The sequence below is a fragment of the Pseudophryne corroboree genome, chromosome 3 (assembly GCF_028390025.1).
Source record: "Pseudophryne corroboree isolate aPseCor3 chromosome 3, aPseCor3.hap2, whole genome shotgun sequence".
NCBI lineage: Eukaryota > Metazoa > Chordata > Amphibia > Anura > Myobatrachidae > Pseudophryne > Pseudophryne corroboree.
This window is the reverse complement of record NC_086446.1, coordinates 306,453,593-306,466,125: the sequence shown is the minus strand read 5'-3', so window position 1 is coordinate 306,466,125 and position 12,533 is coordinate 306,453,593. Positions and strand designations below refer to the sequence as shown.

Below are 12,533 nucleotides of genomic sequence, written 5' to 3'. Positions count from 1 at the left end.
CATCACAGCCTAAGAGGTACTGCCAGGTCTGGTGGACTTATCTTTGCAGGAACAAATTTACCTGCTCAAATATATGCCAACCAAATTACAGAGATAATCCATCTAGCAATTGACTAGTTTGTTGCAGGTCTACCTCTCCTTTGTACATCCTAGAGAAAATAACATAAAATAGTAAATATATAAAAAAGTTCCACCTGGAAAGTTAATTGACTCAATAGTTGAGATCAGTTTCCCTAGGACTCATATGCCAAAAGCGAACTGACATTAGTCTCTGAAATTAGAAAATCTTGGCGAGAATATTTCTGCTGTATGGTGTTGACTAGCAGTTTAAAAAAAATAATTTGTTGAGCATTAATTAAACTGAATTTTTGGTATCAGAGACTCTAAGGCATGGGAGGATACCTAACTTGTGAAGATACTGCATACATTAACAGGTCGTACAAGTAATAATTGACTTCCAAAACACAGTCTCTCAAAAGAGACCCTTTTGTTGCCATGAGTATGGTAAAAACCTCAATGTTGTTGTTAGGTTGAAAGGAAGAGCCCAAAAATATTGAGACTGAACAGCAAGTCTGAATATGCACTGGAGACCCTCCCAAATTTCAACATGTAAGTATGTAGTCCTGATATCCTTGGACATCAGTGAATTGGTCTCTACAATATATTATCAATCTTAGGGACTCCATCTTGGATTTGTTCAGGCGAAAATGGGTCTTTCAGGTTCAAACTAGGATGAAAAGTTCCACCTGGTTTCTGGACTAACTAAAGATTCTAATGTAATTACAACCTTTTACGCTATTCTGGGACGAGAATGAAGGTTCAAGAATACGTGGCTTCAATGTCACGAGCCATCACGGCCCTTGACTTCCAATGCGTCAGGTCGTTGATAAGGGACCGGACGCTGGCAAACTTCCGCTCCCCGGCTGCCGGCTCCTAGGCAACCTAGGAAGCTAGCTAGTTAGGCGGCTGGGATTGTTAGGGAGACAGGGAGACTTGGCAACACGTAGCAGGGAAGCTGCACTGAGTTTTCAATTATGGGAGGCTGGGCTGTGTTCAGTGTGTGATTGGCTCATGCTCCCTTTATATCCTGGTTCTGACTTTCATGCCTTGCTGGTCATAGTTTCTGGCTGCAGTAGGAGCCTTTGTCAGTTGGTTCTTATTTATTTATTTATTTATTTATTATTTATTTATTTATTAGCAGTTTCTTATATAGCGCAGCATATTCCGTTGTGCTTTACAATTAGAACAAACCGTTATAGAACAAAACTGGGCAAAGACAGACAGACATAGAGGTAGGAAGGCCCTGCTCACAAGCTTACAATCTATAGGGAAATAGGCATTGATACACAAGGATAGATGCTACCTATTGCATAATGGTCCACCAGATTGCTAGGATAATGGGTTGTATGATATGATCACCAAGCAATATTGGAAGACAAAATATTTGAGGTTATGTGGACTATACAGAGAGGATGTAATTGGATAGGGAAGCATTGAAGGTTATGTGGGTGGGTCTGGAATTTGGTAGGCTTGTCTGAAGAGATGAGTTTTCATGGAACGTTTGAAGGTTTGGAGACTAGAGGAGAATCTTATAGTGTATGGGAGGGTATTCCACAGAGTGGGTGAAGCACGGATAAAGTCCTGTAATTTTGAGTGGGATCAAGTAATACGTGTGGATGAGAGACGCAGATCTTGTGCAGAGCGGAGAGGTCTGGTAGGGAGATATTTTGAGATGAGTGAGGAGATGTATGATGGTGCAGTGTGGTTAATAGCCTTGTATGTAAGTAAAAGTATTTGTTAAAAGTATGGTTCTTGTACTAAATTGTGGCTTCCTCTGCATGGTTACCTTGCTAACATCTCCTGCGGAGTTCCTGTGTCCAGCCCTACTATCTGTCACATCTGATAGTTTGCTGTCCCTGCTGATTCTATTCTTCGTCAATATATAGTCGTGTTCTGTGTTTCCCTTGTGTTCTTCTCTTGTTCTACCACTTCCAGTATTCCATCTGCTGGTTCTAAGCTCTCGCTGTCATGCACTCTCATATTCCCTCTGCATTCTAGATCGTGTTACCCAAGTCTTGTCCTCAACCTCATACTCTAATCTCACTTCTTTGGATTCCCCCACTTTTTCCATGGCATAATAGTACAACCCTTCTTCTGTTGTCATTTGGTCTTTAAGTAGTACCTATCTTCTTGGGGTCTTCACTCTACAAGCACTGACTTGGGTCATTCCGAGGTTAAGCTCGCGCTACCACCAGTGGCCTGGTGGCATCCCAGTACCGGTAGGCACATCATGCCTTATGGGAAAAGCGGCTATTATAGACACGAAGACCTGCTGGTGAGTTCTGTGGGTCTTAACCCAGGGTGTACAAGAGTCACTGCCCGGAAGATCTTCGGATGCCATGGACCCTTTCGGAAAGAAGATTCTTCAATCGTAACACTCAAACTGGAATGGAGATTAAAAACTGAATGGCCAGTTTTTAGTCTTATCTCTGCGAATATCCTCTGGAAGGGATCTTCACAGATCTGAGATGTAGCCCAGGTCTATGATTTCTCTCACCTAAGTATTTGAAGTGGGTAAAAAAACCACATTGATCCCTGGAGAAAAGATGCTGTCACTTATTGAGATCCTGGATCAACAGTGACCACATCATATCGATTGTGGTGGCTGGTCTCTTAGCTGACCAAGCGTCTCATCTCTTTTGCTGTCCCACACCAGGTGCAGAATAAGCTCTTGTCAGTGTTTCGCAAAGATCAAGAAGATTGAAACCTAGTACCTTTTGATTTTGGAATCTCAACAGGGAAAAATATGCTCCTTCCTCCTGAGCACATAATCTACAAACAAAGGGACTCCAGAGTTCTTTTGGATTATAGGACAGCCTCAGATGCATTATAGCATGCCAGAATATCTGCCGTACTTAAAAAAATGAAACCGCACTGATGTCTGAAATAAGGCCTCGACCTGGATGACTCTCAAATATGGTTTGCTGGAGTGTAGGCCTTCAGATTTTATGACAAGTTACCAACTTAACCCAGACCAAAACCCGAATGGGTCTAAGGAAGACCAACGCAGACACAAAAATTTACAGTAAAATGTCTTCGCATTTTCTATCTGAGCCATTGTTTTCCATAGCAGTTTTAAGATAAGAACTGTAGTAGTGTTAGACAACCGTGCTAAAGTCGCATGTCATTACACCCTTTAACTTCCTGCAGAGGGATAGAATGACCGTAATTTGATTAAACTTCAAACTTTTTAGCAGGTTTGACTTATTCTTCGCCAAGTATGGCATCCAACCATGACTAAGTCATCTATCCGTTGTTTATTAGAAGAATATCAGCATTATGAAGGTTCCTCCTCTCTGTCTACCTCCTGAGAGTACAGCTGCGTGGTCTTGCTGAAAAGGAGGATTCTAAAATTCTCTCCAAAGAAAAGGAAACCTTTGTTACGCAAAGCAGCTGTTATGTTGGTAGACGGTGGGAAGCCTAACTAACGGTCCATACAGGCAGGGTTTTGTAGCAGAAATTTTAAGGAGTACATTTTTACATGCTGTGCGAACTCTGCAATGGATTTGACTGTTAATTTTGCCCAGTAGGTTCTCTCAGTTTACAATACCCCTACGGACAAACCTCAGTCTGACATGGCGTCCACTCCAGTCAGTCCATTAGATAATTTGTTGTAACATTTAAAAACTATCAAAGAAATGTCCCATTAGAAGAGGCACTAGCACTATACCTTTTGTAGGACATGACAGAAAAAATGAGTGCAAAAGTTGACAGATGTAGAAAACAATCACTAGGAAGATTGAGAACTACAAGACAGACAAAACACTGCAGAAAATAAATTAGACATAACAGCGAACTACACTGTATATACCAAATGTAATAGCCTGTGAATTGAAAGCACTGGTGTGATATCAGTAAGGTAACCAAATAGGCTACAGAATACAGCAGATACCTGTTCACTAGCTCCAATTTGGCGAAAGAAAGAGTGGGACAGTCAACTTAAACAGACTATGGTGTTAGCAGCTTCATAAGTACAATGGTCTCCATGTGTGGTTATATTTAGCAATGCTATGGTCTCTTATTACTATGTGACAGTAGTGTGGTCTATTTTGTTACTAGTGTGTCAGTTATTTGGGGGTTTCCAGGGTTCAGCACCTTCATAAGTGCAGGTTTTCTTGACATTTACCTTGAATCTAAACTGTCAAAAGACGTTGAATCAAAAGCCAGCATGCGTCTGGGTAGTTGTCTTTTCGGGGTCTCAACAGGGTCAAGAATTTCTTCATAGGACAAAACCAAATCCTCTGTGGCACAGCTGTCAGTACAAAAATGATGAAATCATGGCATGCTATAGAAACTGAAACCCATAATGCACTTACCCTTTCAGCAAAAAAATATCTATCCCCATGGACACAGATCAAGTTATTATACTGTATATACTATATGTCAGAAGCCAATTTGTATGTCTAGACCAAATGTCTTAGCTTTATAACATAACCATCCAGAGGTCTCCAGCTTTTACCTGGAGATAAAGCTGTCCTGAGACTGCTGTGATTCCACACTGAGCATCTTACAGATTTCCAGCCTCTTCGACTGAATTGTCTCTTCTATATACCCACTGTGGTCCTCATTTTCCTCACTGGATAAAGTCTGAGTTCGCGACAGCTGTTTGGCCTTGTAATACTCTGCTATGCTTTCTTGGGAGGCTTCTTTACCCTGAAATTTTTTAATTTTTTTTTAATTAAAGTTGATTATCTTATATTTTCAGAAATGGATAAAAAAAAAATCATGGTGCATGATCCCTCCACACATTCATAGCTAGATTAACAAATTGATCCCAGTTAGTGCCACATCAGTGAGGAGAGAGACACGTGGTCTAAAGAGGCATAGGTGGTAGGAAGGGGCCGGGACATGCAGCTCTGTGGTGACAGGATGGAGTTAGCCCCCAGCCCGGTGTCATGTACTGTAGGTCTGTCACCAAGTCACCAAGCCATGAGAAGGGGAGGAGGTTTACAGAAGCGTATCCTGTGAGGTAAGCATGGCCCACCAGGGGGTAAATGGCTCATCGTGCCAACTGTACCCTATTGTAGGTGTCCCAGATGGCTGCTTCTGTTGGTACTTTCATAAGCAGGATGAAGTATATATGTATATCTATCTATCTATATATACATACATATCCATACACACGTACTTTCATGTATTGCTTATCTCACACATTGTAACCTACTTAGTGCATCAAAGGTGGCTGCCTCAACTGGTACTCTCGTGCATCTCATATTAGCATTCTGTAACTTCCCCATTTTAAGTCATCTTTTCCAGGCATTTCCTATTCCACCCAGTGTAACCCATGTAGTGCACCCATGACAGCTGTCTTGCCTAGTACCTTCATGGGTAGAATAAATGGAATTTATGATGCAAAATAGTTGCATCAACCATGTATTAAGGGTCTGATTCCGATTTGTACGCAATGCTGATGTTCACACAACTGCACAGCGATCACACGGCACATGCGCCAAGTTAGTGAGAGCTTAAGTGTAAAGTGGTAGACAGGAAGGAACCATTTGGGGGAGGTAACAGGGAGTGACTGCAAAAACGCAGGTGTGTCACAGCCATTTTCAGGGCATGTTTCTGCCTTCAGTTGCGATCACACACACAGAAAACACGGCGTCAGTGTCGATGCTCCTGCGGACAGTCTGCGTGACCATGTACTGAATTTCTGTGTCGATGCTGCTTACGTGTACGAGGACCTTCCTATGGCTCCAGTGGGCATCTCTTGTCTTCTCTATTCTAATATGGGCAGCTGCTTCGACTGAGTTGTTTAGGATGTGTGGGCAGAACAGGCTGAGTTTGGTGGTGCTGTAGTAGGTGGGGGTAGAACAGGTTGAGTTTATAGGCTCTGTAGAATGGGGGGAAGAAGGCTTTGTTTGGAGATGCTATAGGAAGTGGGTAGAGCATGTTCAGTTTGGATGTGCCAAACTGAGCGGTTCAGTAGGAGGAATTCAAAGTTGAGTTTAGGGCCCTGTAGGGGATGGAGAAGAGCAGACTGAGTTTGGAGTGCTGCAGTAAGTGGGGGGTAGAGCAATCTGAGTTTCGAGTGCAGTATGCTAGTATCAGCCTACATGTTACTTAGTGCAACTTTATTACAGTGTCCTTCAACATACTCCAAATATCTAAAAAAAAACTCCTTAAAATGCACCTTGTCCATGTTCCTCTGCAACATGCAGCGCTCCATCCTAAGAACAGTGCCAATATCCACACTGTTTTTGCAGAAAGAGTTGAGGGTTTCGATGATGTCGTCTGCGAGAGCTTGGCTGAAGACCCAGGAGAACTTGACGATGTTGATGATCCTCTGAATAATATTCTCTGTCACATAGGTACACAAGAAGTGTCAGCTGGTGATTGTTGTGTAACAATAATGTATGCTGTTCAGCAATATAACTTACCTGGCCCTTCTGCATGTTCCTCCTGACTTTCTGTCTCTGTTTTATCTTGTGGTGTTTCCTCGGACATCCCTTCAGTTAACAATAAAAAACAAATGCTTGAAATAAGCATGAATATGTGCAAATATAATGCAAAACAGAGCTTAAAATTGTGAAAACTCCATATTTAGTATCATATGAGATTCTGGTTCCAGATCATAACAAAGGCTCCCTTCCAACCAATAAAATGTGTTCACATACATTACTATTTTAGTTACCCAGGCTTCATTAATTAACAGATGTAAAAGGTGTTTTAAAGCAACAACTAATTCAGTGCACGTTCGTACAACAGGAAAATATGTAGGAAGCTACAGTATCCCTCATTCACTTTGGACTCAAAATTATTGTTATATGCTAGGGATGAGAGGTCGCAAAATGGAACGCTATAGGTGATTTCAGCTCTCTTATGAGGCCCTGTAATATGTGGGTGTGATTACTAATGAAATGTGGGAGGATGCTGAGCTGTAGGAGTCAGGTACTGTTGACCTGTCAGAGGGGCGTGCTTCTGTCCACTGACATCCTGAGCATCGGGATGCTAACTACATCCTGCCTAGGAAGAACCCTGGAAGGAATTGACTGTAGTGAATTTTTCAGCTGGTCTCTGGCTTCAGCTCTTCCCATTGGCCAATGCAGATGTAGAGCTTTCTGTCTTCAGAGCTGCCTGACATATATGGTTAGTACACTCTCTCTGTCCCTCCATCTTCCTGTCCCTTTTTCTCCTCCATAACACAGTCACCACCACAGTCAATATTTTAGTCAGTGTTTTTCCCAGCAGCTGCACAGCTTACGCAGAATGCAACATAAATGTAAAAGTCTCAATACAAGACACTGCAGCACAGAGGAAGTCCCAAATCTGTCCTTATGGAGGACACATAAGAAGCTGCGATGTAAAAAATGTTTGGAAATTAAAAAGTTGAAACTGTCAGTGAAGCCATTTAAGAATTACATCTCCAACATCCATGCAGTTAAAGCTAGCAGATGAAATATATGATGAAGAAATGGCATTTGATTTAATAAGTCTGGTCTTACAGGGGAAACATCAAGATGGACCGTCTGCTATGCAAAAAATGTCCATGTACTGTAGCATGACCCTATCGATCAGAACTGGTGCCACCAAAGTAGCCTAAACATAAACTCTTTTTAGCTTCAGCATAAGTGAAAGCATTTCTACCAGACAGAGGAGGTAAAGCAGATGTTCCAAAGTTCAGAGATGGAATGTCCCTTGTCCTGGAGCAAAGGCAATACAACTTGTGGTTCAGCGGAGATGCTATAATTTCAACATCTGTCCACTATCTTGTTGAAGACTTCTGGGTGAAGGGACCAAGGTCCTCCCTCATATTCTTCCCTTTATGGATGCACATCACTGCGGTGGTTAGAACATTTTGCTCTATCCATTGCATGATTCTGCTAGTTTTCCGCATGGCCAGGGCAGTCTTGGTATCGCCCTGATGGTGGAAGTTTGCCACTGCCATAATATTGCCTGACTGGATCTTTCTGGTCCTTATTTGCAAGAAAGGCATGCTCTGACTACAGCATGGAATCTCCCTCTGAATTTTATTCCTGAAACTCCCTTGAGTGGAATCATGTAAATTGTATTGCTCACAGGTGGAGAACATCTTGCCTAGGAAACACGAACGGACAACAAAATGCAAGTTATCAGGGTCAACTTAAAGTACATAACTTTTTCCTGTAGCAAGCTGCTGATTACTGCTGGATGTCGAACAGCAGCCCTAGGATGGACATCTGCTGAGAAGGAGTGATGCTTGATTTGTCATAGCTGATAACCTATCCAAGAGTTTCTAAAGTATGGGTAATTTCCAAAACATAAGCTTGCAGTGAGGACAGGGAGAATGCCTTGTTCAGCAGATTGCCCAAAAAGAGAATTACAATTTGCCTAGATACAAAGTTACTCCTGCTTTCTTGCTTTGCTCCCAATTCAAAATCCTTTCAGTGTTGGCTGGACAGCTCATGATAAATCTTCTGCTTCCTGATTTCAAATGGAATCCACATCAGGGTACAAGAAATCTCAGGGTCAGAGACAACAGCCACCTTATTATCCTCCTGGTCAGAAATCTCAAATGTAATCTTTCCCAACAATGAAGACGAGCCAGAAGTAATGATTCTGTGGTATAGACATGGTGGAGGATTCCACGTATCTTTTCCTTTCCAAGAAGGGGGAAACCTTCCCAAACCCTGCACTAACCTTGCCAGGCTTGCAGCCCAAGCAGACTTGTCAGGTATTGTAGTTGATGGACCCAAAGATAAAAAGTTGCTCCCTGTGACTACAGTGGGATTGGCAGATGAGTTATGGTCCCTGCATGGCTCCCTAGAACATGCATCAAATTGCGAGAGTTCAACAAATGCATTGGTCAAAGATGTTACCTAGTTTGGATTTGCCATTTCAGAGGGCCCCACATAGTCAAGCTACACATAGTCGGCTTGCCTTTGCCAGTGTAGGAAGCCCACCAAGGAAGAGCATTGGATAGGAAATGTGATAGTGACAATGTGCCTATAACAATTCATCAAGGGCAGGACTACCTGCTGTCCATGAACACTAAGAGTGAAAAAAATGTCTTTTTGCTAAAATTTTAATAAGTAGCTCATACAGTAGAATTCAAGCTTATTGTTTAATATAATGTAATGTTAATAAACTTATTTATACCATATTTGTCAACGGAAGTAGTGTTAAGGAGTATTTGCCATTATACTGGGACCACTGTGGTGGCACACTTGCCAATCCAGGGGTCTAAATTATTTTTCATTACCCTGGTACCCACAGCCCAGGAATGCCAGGAAGAGTCCTAGCAATTGAAATTGGAATTGTTTTTTTGTTGTCTCCCCAACCTACTGTAGAATTTAAAACCCCAATTCACCAGCTAGGTTTGATTCTTACAACAACTGGGGGACTCCTCACCCTCATGTTTTAGTCTAAATTAGTGCAGATTGTGTAGTGCTGGTTAAGGGTTTTAGGGGGGCAAGATGGGTCATGCATAAATAATTAAAAGAAAATGTTATCTATATAATATATTTCTTATTTAGTTAAACAATGAATTACTGCAGGCATCATTAAACTGCAAATTTGTGTTTTCCTACAAATGTGAATTTTGCACCTACCAAGTAACGAAAATACATTTAACTCTAAATGAGATGCATCTTTAAGCACTGTGCCGTACTTGGATGTGATTACCACTGATCCACAGAGGCAAAAACTGCAAGATGTATTAAACTATAAAATCCAAACACAAGATTTGCCATATCGCCATTGTGGCAAACACATTTGTCCTCAGGCAAATAAACTTACATCTGACTTTATAAAGTGGCCATGTGTGTACACACCTTTGTGTGGGGAATTCCCTAATCACTAGACTACAATGTACCTTCTGGCTGTTGCTTCTCCATCTCTTTGCGAATCTGTTCTCGGATGGTAATTTCATCGTTCTTCCGTAGGTTCAATGCAGATTTAGAACTTGTAGTCCATGCCTCGTAAGCTAGCTGGAGGCAATATCAAATATCAACGCAATATAATGATCCTCTCTTTTGTTAATTTCAGATTTTACGCTAGTTATGATGGAAAAAGATCTCAAGAACCAGGCTTCTTGGCATTATTATCTTGCTTCTAGAATACCATAGAATATCTAGAATTAGTCCATGCCTCGTAAGCTAGCTGGAGGCAATATCAAATATCAACGCAATATAATGATCCTCTCTTTTGTTAATTTCAGATTTTACGCTAGTTATGATGGAAAAAGATCTCAAGAACCAGGCTTCTTGGCATTATTATCTTGCTTCTAGAATACCGCTTACTATGGGGCTAATTCAGACCTGATCGTCACACTACGATCAGTCACACTGACATGCGGGGGGACGCCCAGCACAGGGCTATTCCGCCTCGCATGTCAGTCCCTGCCCCGTCGCACAGGTACAAAAGCATCGCACAGCAGCAATGCTTTTGGACTTCAGGAGTAGCTCCCAGCCAGCGCAGCTCCTGCGCGCTGGCAGGGAGCTACTCATCTCTGCCCGGGTCGCAGCGGCTGCGTGTGACGTCACGCAGCCGCCACCCCCCAGCAGTTGGGCACGCCAGCTAAACGGCGGCCAAACACCGCCGGCCCGCCCCCTCCCGCCCAGCGACCGCCTCTGCCTGTCAATCAGGCAGAGGTGATCACAGGGCTACGACAGCCGTCAGCTGTCTGGCATGCACCGGCGCACTGCGGCAGTGGCGCATGTGCAGTTCAGATCTGATCGCTGCTGTGCGAAAACACACAGCACCGATCAGGTCTGAATCAGCCCCAATGTCACTGTATAATAAAGAAAGCAATCCTAAGCCTCTTAATGCCTTATTTGAGTTCTAAGTTACTACCAAAGCCTATATAAGTAAAAAGGAAGCTATAATGGATCTGGGGTTTTACATGTTCTCATGGAGTTGCCTTAGGCAACTTGTACAGAACCGTTCTTTCTCCTAGGACACATAATTAAAATTGGGGAGGTAAAGGGATATAGATGGGGAGAAAATTATTAACTAGGCACCACTGGAATTAAGGTCCTGATTCTGAGTTACATGCAATGTTGATGTCGGATGCAGTTGCACAAGTCTTTCCTGCTGCCCGTGTGCCCAGAGTCTGCGCTCACGGAGTCACATCTGCGATTGAGACACGCAGTCTAAGAAATGTCTTGAAAGTGTGTTGCCCGTTCCTGGACGGTGACTGTCAGGTGGCTATATGGGCGCACATTGGAGGCCATACTCTGATGGACAATCTGCACCAAGCTGTAACTGAACATTTAAAAAAGCTCAAAGTGGGCGTCTCAGTCCTTGCACATGCAGACGCACAGATGTACACCAGGGAAGGGAGTGTAGATTTGCATAATGCCAAAGAAGCATCACAAAGACGCACACACGGACACTGCACTCAGAATCAGGCCTAAGCGACAAGCTACTTGACTGCTCTTTATACTCTATGGTCCCACACAGTAATGGACTGTAGCATGAAGGACTCACTGGAGGAAGGCAGTGGTAGGGACCCAGGTTTAGGGGTATGGCCAGTCTCCAGAGGGGGTGTTTGGCTAACCATTAGAGAGTGCATAGTCTGGGCCTCTTGATAAATGTATACAGTAAATACTGTTAGTGAATGCATGATAATGTACCAGATTAATAACAGAAATGCACTGTAGAAAATACACCATAGTACAGTGAAGTATAAGGTAACATATGTATATAATTTATAATTCAAGTGCACAATCTGGAACCTTATCACAAGAGGAGAAGTTGGCCCCCAGACAGTTCAGCCCTCCAGGGTTTTGTAAATGAATTACAAACATTTCTGTTATCAGTCTCAGAAGAATTGATGCATTGGGATGAATAAACCAGAACAAGAAGCAGGTTATTAGTACAGTGCTTCCTTAAGATGCTGTTTCCCTTATACATGTTGATATGTGTAATGAGGTTACTGTAGGTACAGGCAGCAGCAGCCTATCACAAATTGGAGTGCGGTTATTAGTGTTACTTTCTCTTTGCTGCTTGGAAACCCTTACTTCCAATATTGTTGTTGTTTATGTTGTTGTGGTGACGGTAACAAAAGTAACTTTAAGCAATATAAAGATTAATTAATTAATTAATTAAAGCCCCATACACACTAGATGAGAAAGTAAAAGATCTCGCTCAGAAGGGCCAATCTGAGCGAGATCTTTTACAATCTCGTCCTGTGTGTACACTCAAAGTCCTCCTCCTGCGCATCATTAACGACCCCTTCCCTCGTCTGAACATGTACAGATGAGGGATGTCCTCGTTAACAACAGCCATGCTGCAGATGCAGCATGGGTGTCGTTGCCCCCGCCGCTTCCCCCCCACTGTCGTCGCTCCCTTCCCCGCTGGCAACGGCAAGTGTGTATGCACTTGCCGATACCGGCACCCCGTCAGGTCCCCGCTGCCGTCAATATCGGCATCGGCGAGGACTCATTTAGTGTGTACTGGGCTTAAGACAATATCAGCATTTTTTTATTACCCAATTTGCAGAAAATGGATGTTGTGTGTTTTGTATTCATAGATAAGTTTATTGTATATTG

At 42.7% G+C, this 12,533-nt stretch overlaps 1 protein-coding gene across 1 annotated transcript in view; it reads right to left on the bottom strand.

The window, feature by feature from the left end:
- LOC135057252 (piezo-type mechanosensitive ion channel component 2-like) overlaps window positions 1–12,533 on the bottom strand; it is a 216,119-nt gene that overhangs the window by 94,072 nt on the left and 109,514 nt on the right. Inside the window, 5 exon segments of the mRNA XM_063963144.1 lie at window positions 4,187–4,312; window positions 4,520–4,713; window positions 6,194–6,360; window positions 6,441–6,509; window positions 9,854–9,968. Of these exon segments, the coding sequence (XP_063819214.1) occupies window positions 4,187–4,312; window positions 4,520–4,713; window positions 6,194–6,360; window positions 6,441–6,509; window positions 9,854–9,968 (671 nt within the window).